Raw genomic sequence first — 24,430 nt, forward strand, 5'->3', positions numbered from 1 at the left:
TTTTTAGTTTTTGCATCAAAGACCTTGTGTATTTTAAGGGGTTTGAGTATTTCTAACTGGAACTGAAGTCTGAAGTTTCTCTATTAAACAGAGAAGAGACTTGGAGAAGAGGACAGCAAATATAGGTCTRAAGTGCATCCTAGTCTAGGATGGCCACTGACTTTGATCGTCTGACATTGACAGTCAGATCACTAACTGTGACCTTAATACTGCTCTAAACATGGATGTAAAAATGATTCTGTGATTCTGGGAGAGATGTGGGTTTTGAAATGTCACTCTTTACTATGTAGAGGACTAACAGCATACAGGACTATTTATTTATGATTCTTGTATACATAAATCACAGTATTCGATCCAGACAGACAGAAGATTATCTATATGCAGTTTCTCAGTCAGAAGCATATACAATTTCTGTACATCATGCACTATTCCTAAAGTTAGGGAATTTGTCTCTACTATGCAGGGTGGATACTTTGGCCAAATCAGGAACACAAAAAAATCTTCTCAGAGATTGAAGGATGCGTTACTGGACCATGATCTTGCCCTTCCACTATGCCTGCTTATGGCTCAACAAAGAAATGGTGTGATCTTTCAAGAGGGAGGGGAAAAACATCTGAAACTTGTGGGAAAACTGTATGATCAGGCAAGTAAAGCATGCATTTGTAAGAACCCTTTCTTTGGTAAATTCTGATGCATCAAAACTGTAGGTAAGAATTTGCAAAATTAATTGCAGTGATCTCAGTAAATTGACATACATGTGCATTATGCTGTCAACATGTGCAGTTGAGGTCCTTTCTCTTTAGATATATGGACTGAAATGGCTCGATTTACCTATATAGGGTTTGAAAGAATTTGAAGTTCGGTTTTTGTGTGATTTTTTTTTTTTTTTGTTACTATTTTTTGATCTCCAAATTCACTTGCCCTAGTATTTTGGTTCCTAAGTTGCTATTTTAGTCAACTGCAGATACCACAGTTCAACAAAAGATGACGTGGTAATAACTGTACAAAACTAGGAAAATACAGTTGAGGATGAGCATTTGCAAGATAAGACTTAGGTAGAGTAAGACATCTGTCTCTCTTAGGAGACACTGGTTACTGCTTTGCATAAGCTGTTGATGATTTATTATTTCCTTCAAATGACCTCTGAATGATTAGGATGCCCTTTGTTATAGGCAATAAGGAATTTGTATTTTTTAACTTACGTTCTTCTGATCTTGTTTTATTAGAGAAACTTCACCCTCCCTTTTTTTTTTTTTTTTAAAGAAGCAGCCTTAATTCCTTTCTTCCCTCCCCCTCTTTAGAAAATAAGTATTTGTTTCATTCTAATGGAACAGAATGTTCTTAGTTCTACTGGCCTTTGTGGGGCTTTTTCTAGGTGCAAGAGTGATTGAGTCAGCATTGAATGACATAAGTATGTGGTATGAAGAATTTAGCATCTTTGCATCGGGAAAAAAGTTTATTTAGAGAACAATAATTTCTTAATGTTTGTTGTTCAAAAGAAGAAATAGAAAAAAGCACCCCTCTCTACCTTCGCTTCGAAACTGTTCTCTAACTTTATCTTTTACATGCAGTGCCATGACACCCTGGTACAATTTGGTGGGTTTTTAGCATCCAATCTAAGCACAGAGGATTACATTAAGCGAGTGCCTTCTATTGATGTTCTCTGTAATGAGTTTCACACACCTCATGATGCTGCATTTTTCCTTTCAAGACCCATGTATGCACACCATATTTCAGTAAGTAAAACTCTTCCCTTTGTCTCCTTTTAGATCAGCAGTAGTGTTTTACGACTGTTTGTGTTAGGGTCTTCTACAGTTTGATTACTAAGTAAACCTTGCAGAAGCTTTATCCTTATGGAGATTTAAGGCAGAGAAAATAAGCTGTGGACTGAAACAAAGATTGTGCCATATTTTTTATAGAAAATACAGCCTATTTTTCAACTTCTACACGACTGTGAGAAGTTATAGCCAGTGAAGTTATGTCTTCTGATGATTTTGAGCAATTACAATAAGTTCTCTTTTTCCTTCTACATATATATGTATGTATATATATATGTATATATGTATGTGTGTGTGTATATATATATATGTATGTATATATATAAATTTTGGCAGGTGTTCTAGATGCATTTTTGCTAAGGAGGAAAATTTTGCAGCTGCAGGCAGGTGTGGTAGGTCAGAAATCATCAGAAATAAATTTGCTCTGAATATAGAATGTTGCTAAATGTTGGCAGCAGTATAGTAAAGTGTTTTCCCATAACAGATGAATTTGAAGAAGAAAGATCAAATCCATCTAGTACATACGAATACTAAAAGTTCTCTTGGATTTTTTGGTGTTTTATATGTACAAATAAAATTTCATGTGTAAGCTCTTATACAGACAGATAATATGAGAAAATTACTTGGTATTTTGTTTGTATGTGTACAAAGATTACAAATTGCTATTTCTCCTTTTTAATCTACAGTCAAAGTATGATGAACTAAAAAAAGCGGAGAAGGGAAATAAACAGCAACACAAAGTTCACAAATACATTACATCATGTGAGCTGGTGATGGCTCCTGTTCATGATGCTGTGATCTCTCTGCACCTTCCCAAGGTTTGGGATGACATCAGTCCTCAGTTTTATGCTACATTCTGGTCTCTGACAATGTATGACCTTGCTGTCCCACATAGTAGCTATGACAGAGAAGTCAATAAACTTAAAGTCCAGATGAAAGCCATAGATGACAATCAGGAGATGGTATGTTTATGTAATTTTATATTCCTGTTTAAGCTTTCTAACATAAATTTTCTTTACGAAATCTTTTATTAAATAATTGTAACCTCATATTATAAACAGTGTAGAACAGCTGTCTGTGTAGTGGTACCATCTCATAGTAGTATTTTTCAGAATGACATTCTGCAGACTTGCTCATTCTTTTTAGGATAATGGTGGGTATTTGTATAGCTAATAGTAAAGAGTTAAAAATTATGCAAATAATGGTTTTATATGTGCTTTTTAATTCTGAGGAAGCAAACAAAGAAAATATGGTATTTGCTTTCTATAATACTGTTACTGATTGCAGTTGCAGGGAAAGTTCTGTCCCTGCTGGCATATAAGTTGTGTATACATCATTTCATTTTTTTTAATATGTTCTAAATTTTTCTTTCTTTCCTAGACCAGTCTGTCTGGTAGTGTATATGGTTATGTTTTCTGTCTGTTTTTAAGCTAGAAATATATGACAAATCAACTACTAATTTTATTTACATGACTGCCACTTCAGGTACCATGTTAAATTAAATCACTTAGCTGCTCTCTCACCTATTTTATGTAAATATATTTTTGGATTAAGCTAACTAGAGTCAAAGCTTGTTAATTCTGAGTAAGTGGGTTCATTCAGAAAGGCTTAATGTATTAATGTATAGTTCATCCATTCTGATTTCTCACACGCACTTAATCTGGATTGACTCTTCCTGAGAATTCCTGTATTAAAAATACTAGTGACTTCATTAAATAAAAAATAGTGGGAGAATCTGTGGTTTGGAAAGCTGTCTTTGACTTTGTATTCCAGTTTAACTGTTCACTTTTACCTTAGTTTAGTCATTTGGTGTTTATAGGTTAAATCATATGATTACTAGAAAGCTATTCAAATATTTTTCAGTGTTATCAGATTTATCTGTAGCAAATACTAGTATATTAAATGCATTGCTTTAACATTTATAGCCACCAAATAAAAAGAAAAAAGAAAAAGAACGTTGTACAGCTCTTCAGGACAAGCTTCTTGAAGAGGAGAAGAAACAGTTGGAACATGTGCAAAGAGTTCTGCAGAGACTGAAACTGGAGAAGGATAACTGGCTTCTGGCAAGTGAGTATCTAGGGAAAAACTGTGGGTGTTTTCTAGTCATCCCTGTTCCCAGACTTGAAAGCTCATCTAATCTGAGACTTGAGACTGGTACTCTAAATATTGGTTTTAAAATTTGATCTCATAGGTAGAGGCCTATTAACAACATAAGACACGTTAGCTTCAAGGTAAAAGTTTTACTTCAAGTGTTCAGTGATTGTTTTTCAGTGAGATGTTTTGTTTGCTTCTTGCAATGGGGAGACGTTTAGGGATCTTATATAGTTTTAAATATACTAAAAAAAAAAAAAAAAAAAAAAGATTAATCAATTCAGTGGAAGATTTAATTACAGAATGACCTGCTCTTTAGGACACTACTAAGTCAGGATAACTGATTGTTACGTTGCGAGGAATACTCGTATGGATTAAAATCCTGATGAGTGGTTTGAATTAACTTTGTTTCAGAGTGCTTAGGAGGATATACAGAGTTATATGCTGCTAATCAGACAGTAGCACAAACCCTAGTCCAATGACAAAATAAGTGTTATGACAGCACAATAGCAAAATGAAATGAAAGATGATGTAAATGCAGATATGCAAGAGGCAGAACTTTTTTTTCTGTGACAGAATCTATAGTTTTTAGTACTTTTGAAGAATTCTCAGAACTGATTATAGTGTGGTTAATGTGAAATATTTTTCTCTAGTCAGTGTTCTTCTCTGGAAGAATTTTTATCTTGGTGAAGTTTTCCTGATCCTAGCTGAGCTGCTTGCTTCTGTTATGACGGTGCAGCAGTTATTTCAGTGGTATGTGGTTATGCCTTGAGCTTTAGCTGCTGACATTGTCCRGTTCTAGGGCCACTGCAGGTGTTTTGTACTTCATTTTATGCACAGACTTCTGTACCTTTTTGCTAATAAAAATTAACAGAGGATTACAAGGTCTGACGTCTGCAATAATTACTGTTCTCTTTTCAGGGTTCTTGTGTTCTTCAAAACTTACTAAAACTCCCCAGATCTATCTTAAGAGTGGCACTGCTGTTGTATCTCACACAAGGGGTATTCGTTGCAAAGGGTTATGTAACCACTTTAAACAATCATTAGGAGTTTTTTGTTGTTACTGTATCAGACTTCAGGTCAAAGCTTGAGATAAAGATCACTGATGACTTCCAAKTCATATATCTTAAGTCAAATAATAAGTGTGTATGTATATGTGTGTGTGTTTATATAAATATAATATCTGTGTTTATATAAATATATTTTAATCTAGAACCTTTTGATGCTCATTGAGATGCTTGTCTTTGTTAAGAGTAGATGAGGAGTTACTTTTCATCAGTTTTATTTCTTTTTGTTAAGAGATTTCAGTTTGTAATTGGGAATAGTTGCTCGTCAGTCCCAAGGAGCCTAACATGATCCTGTGGAAAAGCAATTTGTTGTCCAGCTCATGTAAGATGCACGTAACTGATTTGATAAAGAGTCATTGTTGAATGAGGAAGGGTTATTCCCTATAAATACTTAATGTAATGTCACTGAGAATAATTAGCTACATGAAACTGGCTAACTTACTACCTGAAAAATAACTAGCTCAATCTGGGAAAGACTGATAGGTGCTTCCTTAACAAAGCATTTAGAAGTAAGTAGAAAACTGCTTGTGTAGAGATCACCTATACGTAAACATGTATTCTTAGTACTGTTGATTTGGGAAGAGGCTATAGCTGATGGTTGTTATCAGTTTCCACATTGAAACAAATAATCTGTGGTCTTGCTATATAAGGAGATTGAGCAGCACATCTACTGTAGTAGTAATGGTTCTGTAATAGTTGTGTGGGTTTCTTTTTGCTTCCACCTCGACAGACCACTTTCTTGTGTGTAAGTGGTTACATTGCTAACAGATGGGTTAACTAATGTTGAATTTGCTAGTTTTAACACTCAAAACTGTAGCTAATCTGAGTATGACTGCTTGCTTATTAAAGTTTTGAATTAACTTACATAGTTGTCTACATCAGGCATGACTGTCTAGACTTCATTAAAAATGGTTAAGTGTTGGTTTTAACCTGTGAGGAATAGGTATGTACTAAATTTTAATAAAATCAATATATACAATTTTTAGTTAGGTAAAAGCTGTTAATCCTCTCTTGAGCAAGTTTTATTTTATGACCATCATGGAATCAGAGCAAATAAATTCTGGTTCTTATGAATGCCCTGTGCCCTGCAGCCTGTGCAGAATCCCAGTGCTGTAATGCCAGTTGCTGTCATGAGGATCACAACTGTTCTTCCTCCGAAGGCTTACCTTCCCAGTTTTCAGTTCTCTTCTTCCTTCCATTTGCTTATTTTCTTCATGCCTGCTTTCTGTGCTGCACAGCCCTCTCAGCTTGTTATRGTCCTTGTTAACTGGGCAAGAGCTGCTATAGGACTAGTTTGGATGTGTGTTTGGCGGGTCAAATGAAGTGGCTAATTGTTGAGCTGTTACTCARTGGTAGACGAACTTTCACAAAATGAATCTTGGGTAGCTAAATTACTCTGTTTCTTCTTAATTGGTCAGTGGGCAGGGGGAAGAAACAACTGTTAAAGAGACTGTACACAGCATGCTCCTATTTTCCTAAAGCAACAGAGCTGAAAGCTAGTCCCATCTTGAAAGGAGAAAATAGATATTCTAGAGGAACGAGCAAACTTGGTGCTTTTGCTAATGCAGAGAGTTGGAATAGCTGAAGCAACTTACACAGTTGTTCTGAGTGATTTTTTTCTCCATTAAGAAACAGAAAAGGTTCCTGTTAAAAAGCTTAGCTTCTTACATCTTCTCTTTGTTAAACTATGAAAAAGCTTATTTTGACTTTTTCCCAGTAGTAGCAAAGATAGTCTACGATACAAACTGGCTAATATAGGATAATACACTTCTCAAATATGGATGTATGATATTGAACTTCTTGGGGGAAAGAGTGATTGAATGTTATCCTATTAATTTACTGTCTTCTTTTTTCCTCTTAATTTCTTTCTATTTTTGAAGAGTCTACCAAAAATGAGACTATCACAAAATTTCTGCAGTTGTGTATATTTCCTCGCTGCATTTTTTCGGCAATCGATGCGGTTTATTGTGCTCACTTTGTAGAGCTGGTGCATCAGCAGAAAACACCCAACTTCTCAACACTTCTCTGTTATGATAGAGTAAGTAGCTGGAACAGTATATGCTTTTTTTAATTACTATTTTTGTAAGTATTTTCTGTAGTGTTTTTCCCCACTGCCCTGCCTTGAAGAGATCTCAAAAAAAAAAAAAAAAACAAAAAACAAAAAACATTACCTGTGTTTAATTCTAGAATATACATGGCAATCAGAAGTTCCCTTCTGGGCTTAGAATTGTACAAATTAAGCTTTCCTAGAGCTTCAGAGGATTATTTTCAAAAAAAAAAAAAAAACTTTTTTTCTGATTTATACTAATGAGGATACAGTTTCAGAGCAGTCATTTGTATCTGTTATAGGTTAGAGTGATCCAAATTTCAGCAGTCACAGCAGTCAGATTCAGGTTTTGCAGCCTTCCTGTGGTTTGCATTTCTCATCTACCCTCCCATTCCAATTGTGTGCCCTACCACTCTAGTAGGAACTTCCTTATGCCTTCCCCAGCAAGCATCATCCTTTGGACCCAAGTGTACAGTGCTACAGAGATGGGAGAAACTCATATCACTGTTGAGGCATGGGAAGGGGAGGATATGGTGCCATAATGAGTACTTTCAATAGCAGCAGCAGCCTGACTTTCTGGTTCAAATGGAGCAGCTGGAAGACACATTGATTGTTCAGATTTCTTTCACTATTTACATAGCCATTCTTTTTGTCCTGTGGAGGAAAAAGGGATGAATGTAGATAGAAGAATCTGGCAAGATGGATTCAGCTCCAACAGTACCAGTGGACTGTACAGTTCTAGGATATCAGTACCATTCTGGAACTTAATTAGCTTAACAGCAGTAAGTTAGCAAGTCATCTATACAGTTAGACTGGACTGTGAGCTTTAAAAGGATTTGTCTGGGACTGTACGGTAAAAATTAGGGTGGAGAGTTTGTTCCTGTAAACACTAAGTTAAAAGTCGGTGTGATTTCCTTTGAGATACGACCTTTGAAGTAGGTATCTGCTTTGATTTCATGGGTCTAAAATGGCGTTCATACTCAAATCTTCAGTCCATGTTTGATATGACAAAAGTAGAGTTCTGCTTCTTTCTGCTGGAAGAAATGTCCTCTTGCAGCAAATTGCCTAGGTGTTTATTTCTAGCTGCTCAACCAAATACTTTGAAAACAAAACAGATGTATGCCATTGAAGATACACTTCAGCTATGGAAACTTGTACATCACCAGCAGCTGTATGTGGCGTTTAGGTTCCAGGTTAATTGTGAAGGACTGAAAGCTGGGGTGGGAAAAAAAGTCTTGAAAGCAAGCTGAGAATATTTGATAAAGAGTTTATGTAGGTAATAGACAAGGCTGCCTTTCTTATTTGTTTCTCTGAGTAGAACAAGATTTGGTTCATCAAACTAGGCAGTCTCCAGATACTTCTATTATCAAAATTCTGTTAGATTTGGAAACTAGCCTAACAGCTGTTTAGACTAGAGGAAATTTGAATTCTGATGGCTCTTGTTACTTTGTAATTCAGTAAACTGAGCAAGTCAAAGCTAACTTTGTTATTATTATTCTTAGGTTTTCTCTGATATTATATATACAGTAGCAAGTTGCACTGAAAATGAAGCTAGTAGATACGGCAGGTTTTTATGCTGTATGTTGGAGACTGTGACTAGATGGCACAGTGACAGAGTCATATATGAAAAGGTATGTAAAGATGCCACATCTTTGCTTGTGAACATAATGTCCGCTTGTATAATCAGGCCCAATAAAGATGGATTTAGTGAAAACTAAGTGTGAATTCTGGTATTTTGATTTGGAATTTCTGTAATTTGTTTAGCTCAGTTGGTTAGAGTGTGGTGCTGCTAATGCCAAGATCACGGGTTCAGTCCCCGTATGGACTATGCTGAGGATTGGACTAGATGATCTCCAGAGGTCCCTTCCAACCTTACCAGTCTATGATTCTAATTCATATAGTTTTAATAGAAATAATTTTATATAGCTTCAGAAGTAAAATATTACTTGTATTTCTGATTACTCATAGTTTGGCTAAAGATAACAGTTTGAGGAGTTTATGGAGTCTCTCTTAGTACTCCCTGCAAAAGTTAGCTAAATTGCAAAGAATCTTTTTATTCTTTAACCCAGAAGTTAATATTTCAATATATATAAATCTGTCTGTCTGTCTTTTACAAACACATCTGTGCAAATCTTGGAAAAGGGTGTGTATGCTTTTGTCTTCAGCAGCATTAGTGATTAAATTGTCATACTAACTTTTGCTGAGTTCTTATTTTTATGCTTCCTGAAAAGGATTGGATTTTTTTTCCTTTTATGCACATATAGGAATGTGGCAATTATCCAGGCTTCCTCACTATATTACGGGCAACTGGATTTGATGGCGGAAATAAAGCTGATCAATTGGATTATGAGAATTTTAGACATGTGGTACACAAATGGCACTATAAGTTAACTAAGGTAAATAAGGATGCTGAAAAGTTAATGTTTTTGGAAGTATTAATGGAAAAAATCTTGACTGGGTTTAATTTGTATTCTAGGCTTCTGTACACTGCCTTGAAACAGGTGAATATACACATATCAGAAATATCCTGATAGTGCTGACCAAAATCCTTCCATGGTATCCAAAAGTATTGAACCTGGGTCAAGCCTTGGAAAGAAGAGTCCATAAGATATGTCAGGAAGAAAAAGAGAAGCGACCTGATCTATATGCGTTGGCTATGGGGTAACAACACCTTACTTTAAGAAAGTGATTAGAAGTGGATCATGAGAGGCTTCTAAAGACTTGGAACTTTACAGTCCTAACACATTTTTTTACCTTATCGCAGAAGATTTTCCTATCCTGCATCTCAGGGCTGGCAGTGTGAATGAAACTTACAGTTCGTGCTGGATAATCGTTAGTTGCCTTTACAAGACTCTAGCAAAGCACATTTAATAGTAAAGATTACCACTCATAAAAGCTTAATTTAATTTTAGAGAAACACTATAGCAACAAGCAGAGTAAAATGAAGAAAGCTAAGTGCATAGTTTTTTGGTCTTAAGTTTATACAGTTCTAAAATGTTAAACTAAAATGCCTAATTATGTTTTACATCTTTCTGTGGTGAATGCAGAATCATCCATATGTGCTGGACGGCCTCTTCAGATTGATTATAACAGTTTTGTCAATAGGTTGTTTTTTGTGTGTGTTTGAGTAGAGGAGGAAAGAGATTGGAGAGGGTTTGGAGGTGAGGCGGGGTTTTTTTGTAATGTTTTTTGGTTTTTTGTGGATTTCTTTTGGAGATGATTGAAGGGGCAAGAAACTACTTATCATTTGGGGAAAACTGTGAAATAACAGATGAACTCTTATGTTAAATCATGTTAAATTCAAGCCATGTTTTGCTTTATGTTCGTGCATATTTAACAATCTGTGCGACTTGCAGCTATTCTGGGCAGTTGAAAAGTAGGAAGCCTTACATGGTACCTGAAAATGAATTCCACCACAAAGACCCACCTGCCAGGAATGCTGTAGCTGCAACAGTACAAAATGGGCCAGGTGGTGCTGGGATGCCTACATCTCTCTCAATAAATACAGCTAAACTAGAAGAAAGCACTGCTGAGGAGACTGGTAAACCTCTGCTTTTTGTAGAATACTTATTATAGACAACTTCCTAAAAGTTTAATTGTTAAACTGTGAAAAGAAAAATCCTAAATGTGATACTGAATAGAGTCAACATATGTTCTTTAAGATACGTATCTTTAGTGGATTTTAAGAGAGGGTGTTTTGCATTATTACTTATTTAACAGTATTTTTAACAGTAAAATCAGTTGCAACTGATTTTGCATGAATAACTTGAGATGAATAACTTTTCATCAGTGAGCTCTATTTTCACTTGCTGAAACATTTTTTGTCTTTTTAAACAGATAAACTAAAGGAGAAATCTCAGGGTGCTGTGAAAGTTATTAATAAAGCTGTCAATGCTACACCAAAGGTGACAACAAGCAATGGAAACAGTGCTTCTAATAGGTGAGAAACTTAAGTCTTCCACATTCCCCATTTTCTTCCTTTCAAACTCTAGAATTTTACTTGAAAGTGACCCTTTTATTTTATTTTGCTTTCATGTTCCATATAATTTGTTTTTCTTCAAGGTGTAATAAATAAAATTATTTCAAAATATGCAGCTGTACTAAGCAGACACTATTATTAAATGCATTCTACTTCAGCTATACAAACGTGAAATAAAGTAGAACACTTGTTTTGATAAAGTGACAGCAAAAGAATCTGCTGGTGTTTTTTGGAGGATATATCAAAACATCAGAAGTAAAAGTCTCATGATAAAACTAAAGCTAGTTTTGTGTGCATACTAATTGGCCTTTTTTTTATGCAGCAAAATTATTAAAGAAAAAGATGATAAAGAAAAAGGTGGGAAGGAAAAAGATAAAGAAAAAAAAGAAAAGACTCCAGCTGCCACTCCAGAGACCAAGGCACTTGGGAAGGATGGAAAAGATAAACCAAAGGAAGAACGGGCAAATAAAGATGATAAAGCAAGAGAGATCAAGGAGAAAACGCCAAAATCTGACAAAGAGAAGGAAAAAGCCAAGAAAGAAGAAAAAGCTTCAAAAGAAGAAAAAACGAAGACAGTTGTTACCAACGTTGATTCAAAGTCAGCTGCAGAAAAGGAGAGAGAAAAGGAGCCGTCCAGAGAAAGAGATATAGCGAAGGATATGAAATCCAAGGAAAATGCTAAAGGAGGAGAAAAGATGCCAGTAGCTGGGTCCTTGAAGTCACCTGTTCCCCGATCAGAAACATCAGAATCTGAAAGGGGTAAGCTTGGGTGTTTAGGCTATGTCCTTAGAAAATTGCAGAATGTCAAAAAACGCTAGAGATGGTGAGAAAGAATGGCTACATAGTAGCTAGTGTTTAGCATTGGCTTTTAAATATCTTGGTGCCTAGAAGAGGCTGTTCAGGTTCTCTCTAAAAGGCAAACTATGCGAATATGTGAACTTCTTTTATCTTTACTAAGTGCTCACTTTCATATAGTCTGTCAACTTGTAATTATTTATACTGGTATTTTGAACACCTTTAGAATAAATCTAAATTCTTTATTATAATGTATTACTATAACTGAGGCCTTACACAGTTTCCCAAAAGTTAATTAAAAAAAGCTTCAAGAGTATATCTTGAAAGCTTCATCATAAATCGTCTTCCAATTAAAAGGCAATAGGACATACAGGCCTTTTTACCTTTTAGAAGGGCACAGGAAGCTTTTTAAAGTCCGTTCTTATTAAGGATTAGCAAGTACTCAGTGTTGACATTTTAAGTTGTTATAATCTGAGGCTGATGTTGAGGTATGTAGTTGGGATATTCCGTTTGTTGCGCATCAAGTAAAGTAGGGTTGGAAYGCTTCACATTTGGTTCACCTTTTCAGAGTTCATACCAACTTAGATATAGACATATTTAAACGTGGAATTTTGAACAGAGCATAATTTTCAGCAGAATTCCTTCGTTTTTCTTTTTTCCTGCAAACTTACAGAAACAGAGTYAAAGCATGCTGCTATTGCTAGATTCCTTAGTGGTAAAACCTGAATTCTTACRTTTTTTTGGTACTCTGTTATTAGATTTATCTTTTTACCTGTGTTCTAATAATGCTGTTGTTCTCTTTCTTCAGAACAAAAACGCCGCAAAGTTGATACCCATTCTTCTCCGTCACATTCCTCAACAGTAAAGGTTAGTATAGCCTGAGGAAGGCAGCGTCCATGTTAGGCTCACAAGTTTGGGATGCCAGTATCCGACTTCCTTCAAGTTTTGTGCCAAGTATACACTGGAACCACTGGAGGTTTTATATTGCATTAGAAAATGCATTCCTTTTCTTTATTGGCGGACTGTCTTTTTTCTATAAAAATATTTTTAATTAACCAAAATAAATCTTCAAGGACCTAGCACAAATTTTGTAAATAGTTTTGGAAATTGCAAGAGAATTTTTACACAGAAGTGCCTCATTGTTTTAAGCAGTCAGTTTTTTTGGAGTGCAATGGTAGCTACAAGCAAATGAGTCTTTACAGCAGATGGAGCGTATTTTTCTGCACTTCTATTGAAGAATCTCTAGCACTGAAGATTCCTGGATCATACGGGATGTACAATACCTCTGAATTCATCAGGCTTCTTGATGAGCGTCATACCGATATGTGCCTTCTAAGGAGGAGTCTTGAAAGGCGTTCCATTTTAAAGTCTCCTTGGTGATCAGTTCTCCTGTAGTTGTGTATATTCAGTGAGCATGCAGCTTCTGTTGTTACCTTCCCTTCGAGGTTTGTTTATTTCCAATGGGTTCCCACCATGTTGAGCCCTGCGTTACGATAAAACCAGATGTGGCAACCAAGCCTACTAACCAGCAAAGAGAAACCCCAAGCATTCAAGCGCAGCACAAAACCGTGGGTGTAGCCTACTTGAAGACTCAGGGTAGCCAATCCTTGCTCCATATTTATTTTATTTCTAAACCATCTCTATGTTCATGGAATCTTTGAATTTGCAGTACGTTGAACCTTTAAAACTGTAAGTTACTAATACTTCATCAAGAGCACTGTGATGGATTATGTGGGCTTTTAAACTTCACCATCTTACCAACTTTAGAACAAGCTTTTCTTTAGTTTTTTGTTTTTTCAAATATTACATTGTTTCTCTGTAAGGTTTACTTGAAAGATTTAGACTAATTTTGGAGAACTCAAATAGCTGTAATTATTTTTGAGGAAGCAGGTGACTGAATTTTTTTTTTTACTTGTTTTTATAAATAGCAACGTAAAGTAACTAGACTTTAGAGTGACTTCTACCACATTTAACTGAAAGTGGAGAAGATAGGTCTAAATTTTTTTTAAAAACCTGTGTTTCACCTGTAGTTCAGTTGTATTTTGAATTAAGATTTTTTTTTCTTTTATATTTTGCAGAAGTCATGGTGGAAGAGTAGATTTTCAATATTTTATGAAAAATTAGATGTAAACAAATTTTGAAGATTGCAAATTTTTATTGCTGTAATCGGGTGTAGAGAGTAGATACGACTTTTTTTTTCTTGCTTTTTAAAAAAATTACTGCAGTTCCTACCTTTGTTCAGCGTAAAATATTAACATAAGATTTATTTCAGAAGGAGTAGCTGTTTTTTGTTTCGAGGGTACGGCCACGCTTCCCAAAGTTCCTCTGGTTCTGAAAACTATTTCAGCTTACGTGTCATCTTCGTTCATTTTCTACAGGACAACCTCAGCGAACTCAAGGACTCTTCAGCAAAGGTTTGAATCTTTTAGACACCACCAAAGATTACGCTTGTGTTTTGTTGCGGAGAAAACTTATTCTTGATTTTGTGGCAAACTCCATCAGAAAATTCTTATTTTTCTTCCAGCCTTCATTTGCTCCCTCCTAAATGAGGCTGTTTTCTATTCTGTCTTAATTACCTAATTTTCGTTCTTCAGTGTCATTTTACTTAAGGCACTTTGACTATGTTGCCTGTGTATGGTATAAGACAAGTTAAATAATCTTTACTCCTGTATACTTGTTTGGGGAAAGGATGTGATATTCAGAAGCCTGTAAGAGACTTAAGAGTTCAGGTTTCTTTGAAAGTTCATAGGAGTTCATAGGAGTTCCTCTGTATGCTTATAGGCTTGCTTTCTTTATGGGTTTTGGGCCTTACCACTGAGCAGCTTTTAACATTGCAGCTTGTAGAATAAAAGTTGCCAGATTTGAGTAGTTTTCATTGTTCTTACTTTGACTTTGCCCAACACACAGCCATACTTCAGATTTGATGTGATTTCAGCTAGCAGTGCTTCTGAAAGCCAAACAGTAAAGTCTACCAAGCTAGATCCAGCCTTCTCCTGTAAAGGGCAAAACAGTGCAGTTTTCCGCACCTCTGAATTGGGATGGTAGATGAGCAGTGCAATCTGTAATGGAAAATTATATGGATGTAAGGAACAGAAAAAGGAGGAAAGCGGAGTTAAATCTTTGCATTTTAAACATAGAAGGCATCTGTGGAAGGCAACTAAATAGGGCTGCATAGAGAAACTAGTTTGCAAGTCACTGCTAAGAGCTGATAACAAACAAGGGGTTGAGGATAAATTTGCCTGTAGAATGAAGATAGGGAAAAGGAACAGGAAAACATGACTGAGGGGAAAAGAGCAGAAAGAAGAAAAATATCCACTGAAAGGGATGCTGACATATTCACCCTTTGATATAAGAGAATGGTAAAATACCAGTAAGTAGTAATAAGCAAAGAGACCCAAGACACTGTCATTGTATTTTAAAGATATGACCGGTAAAGTTTTGGCAATTTAAACATTTTGAAAAACTGGAGAGGGTTAGCATTAACATGATTAAAAGAACAAAATTATTTGAACCGCTATTTGATTTTGTTAGTTTAAGTGATTTCAGTATTGTTTTAAACAATTCTTGCCCTTGCCTCTTTCTGTGGTGACTTTTTAAGTAAGGTGTCTCTAAAAAGAAATGTAAAGAACACTTTCAAGTTCTATATGCTATCAATTTTGTCTGATTTTTTTAAATTGAAAACTCAAGTATACTGATTTAAATCTGTATATTGCTATAACTTAAGTATCTAAAATACCAGTAAATGCTATTTTCATTTTAAATGGGCTTTTGATTTGTATTTTCAGTATTTCTTAAATCTGAGTATAAAATATAATTAAAATACAGAATTAGTTACTGTAACATGTTAATGTGCAAAACATGTACTACCTTGTATATAGATATAGTAACTTTTGAACTTGGTCAAGTGTTATACTTGACACTACTGTGATTTGTTTTCTCCTCTCCACCTCCTCAAAAAAAGTTGAGTATATAAAAACATTTTGCTTTGAAACTAGTATTTTTTTTAATAAAGCTTATTAACACTGATTAGAAGGAAGAGTGGAATAACAGGCCAGAACCTTGTGAGAGCAAACACAACTCTCTTCTAGTTTCAGCTACTTTTATCATTTGTAGCTAAGGGTTTACCACTGAATTCTTTATTATTTTAGATGAAACCGTTATTCAAATTTTTGGCTTAAATACTTTGTGGATTGAGGTTATTCTTTACGAATTAGAACCTGTTTAAGAAACTGATTCCATTCATTCATTCCAGGCAGAATTGCAAGTGCTAAGTCAGTCCAGGAATCTGCACATCCTGTATCAATAGTACTGCTTTGATGTATCAAACAATACTGGTAAACAACTTCGTGTGTATTTAATATAAGTGTTTCAGTTAAGTGAAAGAGTTCTTGGATTTGCAGTGTTGAGAAACAGTGTTACAGATTAAACTGTAGATGACCAGTTAGAAAGCGTCTTCAATTTACTTCTGCTTGTATAGTACCACTGTTTAATTTTATTCTTTGAGCTAGATTTGGTAAAATAGAGTAAGACTTTCATTTATGCATTTAGAAATAAATATTAATTCTCAATGATATTGCCTTAATTTAACAGCACTACATTAACCACACTACTCCAACACTGTCCAAGAGTAAGGARAGAGAAGTGGACAAGAAAGATTTGGACAAGTCAAGGGAAAGATCAAGAGAGAGAGAGAAGAAAGATGAAAAGGACAGGAAAGATCGGAAAAGGGTTGGTGAAATTTTTATGAACTAGTTTAGAAAGTTGTTAAATACTTGGAAAATTTTTTATTTAAAACTCTTGCAATAACAACTGGTGGTATAACATATCAAAGCAGAAGTTACCCAAATCAGGGTTGTTCTTTTATTTTGTTCTGTTAATATTTCAAAGGTCAATTTACATTAATACATTCTAAATGTCTTCAAAACCAATCTCCAGAAGCTTTAAACAATATGTAATATTTTTGTTACTTTTAAGTATTAAAAAAATAAGTTCTTTAAATTATAAGTAGGGTGCTACTTCATGAGTATGACTGTACTAGTCTGCTAACATTTGCATAATTGTATTTGGTATTAGGATCATTCAAACAGTGACCGGGAGGTGCCACAGGATTCAACTAAACGACGCAAAGAGGAAAATGGGACAAGTATGTACTTTATTTTGTGCATGTGTGTGAGGGATGGTTTTAATTGTTGTTACGAATCACAGCTTTCTGTTGTGTTTTAGCTGGTTCTTCAAAACACAGTAAAAGTGAAAGTCCTTCTGATTCCCCTCGCTCAAATGAAAAGGAAAAGGAAAAGAACAAATCAAAATCTTCAGGCAAAGAAAAAGGTGATTCAATCAAAGCAGAGAAGATGGAGAAGAGCTCCTCTGGTAGCAAAAAGGTAATATAAACTAGTCTCATTTTCTGTTCCCTATAAACAATTTAGCTGATTGTTTTTCCTAGATTTTGTTGCCTATTTATGGCCTAACTTAGAGACATGCTGTGAATGCGTAAGAAGATGTTCTGGAATTTCTAGGATCTTGTGGCTCTGCATATTTTAGCAGTTCCCCTGACTGGATAAATTAGAGGAATAGTTGGTTTTAGTAGTTGCCAGGAAAATTCATAAATTATTCAGCACTTGAAGTGTATTTGCAGACTAGTTTGGGGAGCAAATCTGGAAAAGCAGGGTTTATTTACATATAAACCAGTCTGGTCAGACTCATGTGCATGTCAGCACAGCTTTTTTTTTTTGCAAAATTAGAGCAGTATCCTCTAACCATATTTATAAAAGACCAAATAATATCACCAAGCAGTTATAACTCTTTAATGATAGAGATTACCATGAAACTGTAAGATAAAGTTACAAAAACCTCAGATCATAGAATCTGATTACTTTCCCTCTGACTGTCAGTTTTCTTTAGGTAGAACCACTAGGGCTTGTTATAACTTGAAATGTGCATGATCCTTCCAGTCAGATTGTACAATGTATACCATAATAAACTATTTCCTGTATATGTATTTTTGCAAAGGAATCAAGACATGATAAAGATAAAACAGAAAAGAAAGAAAAACGCGACAGCACTGGAGGAAAAGAAGAAAAGAAACAATATCCTTTTGAACTATCAACATTTAAGATAAATAGTGAAAAGTAGCTTCATTCCATTATTTGTAGTAAGATGTATTGTCCTTAATGCTTAATTTACTCATAAATCTTCAGACAAGCACAGATAATGAAGAATGTTCCAGTCAAGGTAAAATTTATACGCTTTGCTTTATTTGACTGATACCTCCTATAGCTGCTACAGGTTTGTATACTATACATACAACCTGAATGTGAAAGGATCTATACATTTTCTTCAGTTCTAGCTCAGGGAGAGCTTTCTGCATCCTCAGCATAGGGATTGGCTAGATCTTCAAGCCTGTTTTGCAGGTGCCAAACAAAAGAGATGAAATGAGGCATAAACAATGTTGGGGCATGGCTGCACATTTGATACTTTTTCCAAGAAAGGTAGATTAAAAAAAGAGATGGATTGCTGAATCCTATAGTCTTCAGGCTTGGTAGTCTACCTGTTAATTGACACTATCTTGCTTGTGTGTATTGGAGACTTAATTAAAAATTGGCCTATCATAGTCAGTCTGTTTACTCTTTGATCTCTTTCTCTTCACATCTGATCAGATAACAAAGGAAAACTACTCTATAGTAAAGAAATTTCAGACTGTATATTTTAATTAAATCACATTCAAACTGGAACTTAGAAAAATAAACTGCTTAAAGCAGACAGTGTTCTAATTTTTTCAGACCCACTCAGATATGTGGAAATTAAAACTTGAGTTTTATGAGGGTGCTCCCACTGTACCCCTCTCCCCCTTGCATATAATCAGTTTAGGAGTCAGAATAATTCATTTTCAATTACTTGGGAAGCACAGGAGAGTGTTGCACTGAACTTAAAATTAGTTCAGCTGACCTACCTAACCTGAGAGTCAACATATTGCTGCCAGTCTTTCTGCATAGAGCAGTGACAATTTTATGTCCTATAAACTGTGTATGTAAGATTGAGAAAATATGAAAACGATTGATGTTCAACAAATACAGAAAGATACAACGTCCCTTTCTATCTCTGTTTGCAAATTGTCTTGGTGCTTTATTATTTTTGATATGTTTGTTCTTTATTAAGAATTGATGAATTATATCTGTGAAATTTTTGTTTGTAGATTCTGAGAGCCCTCAAACTGAACACAAGGAGAAATGAAGTTGAAACAGTCTTTTTTTAAATTCAGTTACACAGGGTTTTTGTTTTTCAGTTTGAAATGTCTGCTTTCTCAGAGTAATATTGTTCTGACCTCTATACAATATGTAAGCTGGGCAGAGTGTGGAAGGAGACTTTTGTTAGGCAAAGCAATGCAGTTAGGGAGGAGAAGGAAGACAAGATTAGGTGCACAAGTCCTTTAAGTCTCTGTTCTTGCAGAAGGATTAATGAGGCTGAAAATTTGCCATGTTTTCATGACTACATTGGTTGGTCTAAAGAGTCTGCCTTTCACAAAACTCCTTCCTGTGAATCCCATTTAAACATAAAATGTTTTTACTATAGCGGTGAAATACTAGAACTGTATGGAGGGGTTGTGGAGTCTTCATCCCTTAGGATATTCAAAATCCATCTGGATATGGTCTTGAGCAACCTGCTTTAAATAATCTTGCTTTTGAGCAGTGAAGGTGGACTAGGTCTCCAAAGGTCCCTTGATGATTTGTGATTCAATTACATGGGTATTCTGCTTTGAGAACCAGAATATTTGTACTTAAATTGGTAACAGATGGCAAAACTTACAGGAGAGATTATTGGCTGTGGACTTTCCAATTAACGTTGCTTGCAGTGGCTGTGTTTGCTTTAGGTGACAGACCTTGGGACCTTGACAGAGTCCTGTGTTCATCTATTTGCATCTGACAGCTTCAATAAAACAAAGACCAAATCTGAGAGGTGTAAATGCTTTATTGGGAGTATTTTTTTTTTTCTCTCCAAGAGATGCAAGGGTAGTAACATGGTTTATATAACATTTACAAAGGAATGTTTTGAAAAGGACTTCTCTCAGAGAATTACAGCAGTATCTGTCCTTTGGTTGGGTCAGAAAACAAACACACACTCTGACACCCCCCACCCCCCGCAAAAAAAAAAAAAAAAAAAAAAAAAAAAAAAAAAAAAAAAAAAAAAAAAAAAAAAAAAAAAAAAAAAATCTTGTGAGAAAACTCATGATGGGATAGCAAAGGCTTTTGCTTTGGACCCAGAAATTTAATGACTCAGGAAAACTGCTTTCTCTTTTTTCCAATATGCAGCTGTGGTAGGGGAAGAAACTTACTTTCTGAAATATTCTGATCATTTGGAAATTTCTTCTGAAGTTCATCTCTGCAGTTGGATTGTTGCCCCAAAGAGCAATGGGGGATTATTGAAAAAAGGATCTGGAAAGTTTTGGCTGGTGACATTGCTCAGCCACTGAAGCCAAGGGCAAATATGTGGAGGGGTTTGTGGGTAACAAAGATCACACTAATACCTTGTGCTTCTTAGAAGATGTTGGTGGAAGAGAAAGAATAAGAGTTGAGGTTATTGCTGCTTAGTATTATTGCTGTTTTGTCCTCTTGAAATAGAGGATGCATCTGTGAATAGCTTCCAAACTGAATGATTGGGAGCAGTTCTCGGGGGGGGGGGGGTGAGGGAACACGGAATTTGTTGGACTCTGTGTCCAGCAAAGTCTTTATTGCCTGATCTTCATGGATTGATCCCAGTTTTATTCATTTCTTTTATGATTGTATCATGATTTAAGGAAACAAAGTGCTTAGGTAAATGTCAGTTGCAGTCAGATTCACATCTAGTTATGTAATGGGTTAAACTGGAGTGTCTGGCATAAAATACTGGTACTCTCCCATAGTTGGCATAGTGAAGCATTTTTAAAATTTTTTAAATTTTTAAAATGCTTCACTATATAAAAAGCATTTTTTATAGCAGCGCGGTGGTGAAATCTAGTGTTCCTGTGTACCTGTTTGTTAGTTCTAACATTCTTCTTAATGTACAGCTTCTGATTGACTGCAGTTATTTTTCTTCTCTAGAGTTAGTAACATTTTGAGCGTGATTGTAATTCTAAATCAGCCTTTACTTTGGCAAAAAATGATGTGTTTATTTGTATCTTTAAGTTAGTTTTTCACTACTTACAATGCAATGCTTACTCTGTAACAAGAGCTATATTAATGTAAGCTAGAGTTAATGAAAGAGCGACTAATTAAAATTACACTTCTCCCTAATTCTTTGAATTTTGAATGGAATAAGATGCTGAGTTGTGAGACTAGTATTTCTTTGAATGACATCTAATTGCAATTTTGTATGCCTTGATTGCAGGTGAAATTGAAATGGGAAGATATCCAGCTGTGACCAGAAATGTATTTTCCAGAGTATAGATTGCACAGAAATTTGTGAATGAAGAGGACCCATCTGCATCTCCTTAAATTATTCAGTTCTCTGCTTTATTTCCCCCATGCTGAAGATTTACTTGTTGAGTTGTACATTACTGTATTTTAACTTGTTGCTTAGTTTCTTACACATTTATTTTCAGTACCTGGCTGAAAGTGTTACCTATTCCATATTTTAGCACAATGTGCTGCAAACAAACAGTTGCCATAGTGCAAATGAGGTTTCATGTGTACAGAGTTCCACTTTAGGTTGTCTAAATACTGCCTGAGTTTAGTAATTCTTTCAATCTGAAATGCATTCTTTTAGATGTTTGAAAACCACAAATAAACAGTTATTGAACCTTTTTGAATTTACCTCATTTAAACTCAGTTTTTATTTATTACTTGGCCTGTTTTTAATATCAGTGACTAAAAAAACCAAGTGGGAGCACTGTTTTCATGCAATGCTTAGGGATTATTTGTATATTATGTGTACAACGTTGACTTGTTCAAAAAACAAAGAATGAACCCCGTCCCTTCCACTCTGCCCTAAACCTGTGCTCAGTTGTCCCTTGCCACACCTTTCGTTTGTCATGATGTTTTTAGATTAATTGGAAATGCTCTCTTCAAAACTGAAATAAATTAAGTTTCAATTACAGCTACAGGAGCTTTGTATCGCTGAACTTTAGTCTGAAAAGTTTCACAATGACATTTTTAAAAAAAAAACAAAAAAAATTTTTTTATCTGCTGAATTCTACCAGTGTAACCTTTTTTCTAAATAAACAATAGTTTTCTCAATGGGTCGTAAATCATTGTGTGTGTGGTCGCTTTATTAGTTTATATATTGTTATGAAACTTTGGGGTTAATGGATGTGGAATTGTGTGAGGGTGTTTTGTCTTTGCTATGGATGAATCCTTTGTACTTGCTTGCTGATCAAATGCATTTTAAAAGGATCCGAATCATACAATATGACAACTCTAGCATATCTGCCTAGTGTAGAAACAAAAGTGTGTTTTACTTTAACAGTGGTTTCACAAAGGACTCAGAGTTTGACTTGTTGCATTCAGTCAAGTTTACAGTTGTCTCTAGGCATTTGTCCCTGATCTAAAGCTCATTAAAATCTCTGACACTGCCTAGATTTCCTAATCTAGCTAAATCAGATTGACTTAGTGTCCCTTTAAAATTTTCTTTAATTTGAGTAGTCCTAAAGATATTCATTACATTTGCAGCATGAGACAGAGAAGGAGCCTTTTTCCTGGCCGATAACTATGCTTAATTTATCACTTCTTTATTTCATAAAAGTAAAAACAAATAAATGTTGACTCTCTAGAGCCCTTAGTGCCTGACAAAAAGGGTTCTGCCAGGCATAAGACATGATATAATAGGTCATTTTATTTTTGGTGAGGTTTAGACATTCGTCTGGATAAGACATCTTCAAATCTAGAAGTCAAGTTTGCATTCATGACTAATAGTTTAATCCCCCCCCCCAAAAAAAAAGGTTTTGGGAGTTTTTAAATCAAAAGAATCAGTAGTTTGTTTGAACTAGAAAATGTGGATTGTTAAATCAATTACGGTATCCTTTGGAGAAGGGGTGATGGGGTGATGCCAGTATCTTGTCCAGATAAATTGTTTGCTTTTTGGACTTCAGGTAGAGTTGGAAGGTGATCTTTTTTGGCCYGGGTATGGTAGTTCAAATACAGAATGAATCTCTACCCACGGCAAGGCAGGAGCTGTTATTATACCTAGATTCTTGTTGTGCTTTGGAGAGAGAGTATTTTTTATTTTTTTCCCCCCTCTCTACAGCAAATACTGCAGGATTTAGTAAACTTCAAATGCAATTGCTCGTCCTCTTTGTCAGGAGTCCTGTGATACAGAGAAGATCTTTGCCTCTGTGATTAGTCAATATGGTAGAATGAAAAGCAGTGACCTGGAGGAGAGGAGACACTTGCACATCAGATCAATTAAATTGTAATATGAAACTGCACTGAATAGTTTCTCTTCAGCCTTTGTGTTTACTGTGTTTTTGATCTATTTTTAAAATCAAATTCTTATTCATTTGATAGGGATCCATTTTCTTTTCAAAATAGATTAAATAAAACTCTGTTGGGGAGGAAATCTGATGCTAGTTGGAAATGTCCCACAATATTAAGACTGAAATAACTAGCAAAAGTAAAACCTTTTACATTTCATCTTCATGCCACTTCAGGAAATTATGAGCTGAAGTAGTGGGAGCTACCATGCTTGCTGTCCATGTACCATGCTTGAGTGAAGTTTTTCCCGTTTTTAAGAGTCACAGCAAATACAAAATTAATCATAGTCCCTTTAAATGGAATAATTAATTATTTTCAAAGATGAAGTCATGATAGTTAGGGACAGGAGCTGTGGAATCCAAGTAGCTTGAAAGATTTCACCTCTGTAAAGAGAGAGGGGATCTATACAGCTGAGACCAAAATTTCTCAYAGGTACAACTTTCTCCAGGACTGTGATTTATTTCCCTTTGTGTAATACAGTCCTTAAGGCATTTTATAAAGGAGCATATTTTCCTCCTTGTAACCTCTAACCAAGAGGATGATGACATTTTTCAAGGTTATACATTCAGGTTTCCAAACAGGAAATGTATTTCATACTGGACTGCTTTGGTTTGTGCTACTGTCAGCAAYGTTCCCTATTGATCTCTGCCTTTGTTTTGCTTACCTGTGCTAAGCAGTTCATTTCTAGTAGCAATGATTCCCATAAGTACCTTTTGTTGGCTGTGATGCCCAAAAGGAAGGTTCATTGATGCTTACTAGTGAAATTGATACAAATCAAATTTACACAGGGAAGTTGGTCCTTATTGAACAGCCTTTGAAAACAAGGTTTGTTCACCAAGAGAAGTGTGTAAAATTCAACTCTGCTAGAGTAAACTAATTTTTAGTGATTGTTCTATTCAAGAAACATGTTTAATAGATTTAAATGCATGATATTCTGATTGTGTGAACTATTTTAGAAGCTTACAAGGAAATAAGGATGGTAGATTAAAAACTTAAATCATGTTCCAAGTAAGTTAATTGTTGCATGCTATGTTTAAACAAAGTTGTTTTGCTTTACCTGAAATGTCACATCTGTATTGTTTTGTCCTTTCCTGCTCTTCCTGTAGTCCAACAGCATCCCATATGAAGCTAAGAGGGCATTAAGAGCTCAAGTTTCTCTTGGGGTGGTTTATTTTTCAAGAAAATAAGAGTGCACTACAGTTGATTACAAATAGGCTTATGTCAATATAACT

The 24,430-nt window shown here is 35.2% G+C and overlaps 1 protein-coding gene across 3 annotated transcripts in view; it reads left to right on the top strand.

Annotated features, from left to right (window-relative positions):
• THOC2 (THO complex subunit 2) overlaps positions 1-21,976 on the top strand; it is a 61,558-nt gene extending 39,582 nt beyond the window's left edge. For all 3 annotated transcript variants that reach the window (XM_085319674.1, XM_085319675.1, XM_085319676.1), the window contains 19 exons: positions 464-643; positions 1,572-1,736; positions 2,465-2,740; positions 3,704-3,845; positions 6,817-6,974; positions 8,486-8,614; positions 9,248-9,379; positions 9,460-9,644; positions 10,340-10,524; positions 10,821-10,923; positions 11,285-11,721; positions 12,566-12,624; positions 14,136-14,171; positions 16,348-16,485; positions 16,831-16,900; positions 16,981-17,138; positions 17,767-17,843; positions 17,941-17,988; positions 21,118-21,976. In XM_085319674.1, coding sequence (XP_085175800.1) covers positions 464-643; positions 1,572-1,736; positions 2,465-2,740; positions 3,704-3,845; positions 6,817-6,974; positions 8,486-8,614; positions 9,248-9,379; positions 9,460-9,644; positions 10,340-10,524; positions 10,821-10,923; positions 11,285-11,721; positions 12,566-12,624; positions 14,136-14,171; positions 16,348-16,485; positions 16,831-16,900; positions 16,981-17,138; positions 17,767-17,843; positions 17,941-17,968 — 2,658 coding nt within the window. In that variant the 3' untranslated portion in view covers positions 17,969-17,988; positions 21,118-21,976. The remainder of the gene's footprint in view (positions 1-463; positions 644-1,571; positions 1,737-2,464; positions 2,741-3,703; positions 3,846-6,816; positions 6,975-8,485; positions 8,615-9,247; positions 9,380-9,459; positions 9,645-10,339; positions 10,525-10,820; positions 10,924-11,284; positions 11,722-12,565; positions 12,625-14,135; positions 14,172-16,347; positions 16,486-16,830; positions 16,901-16,980; positions 17,139-17,766; positions 17,844-17,940; positions 17,989-21,117) is intronic.
• Positions 21,977-24,430: the final 2,454 nt, after the last annotated feature.

This window comes from Rhea americana, unplaced genomic scaffold, assembly GCF_003343005.1.
Source record: "Rhea americana isolate MKP2758 unplaced genomic scaffold, rheAme1 scaffold_6, whole genome shotgun sequence".
Classification (NCBI taxonomy): Eukaryota; Metazoa; Chordata; class Aves; order Rheiformes; family Rheidae; genus Rhea; species Rhea americana.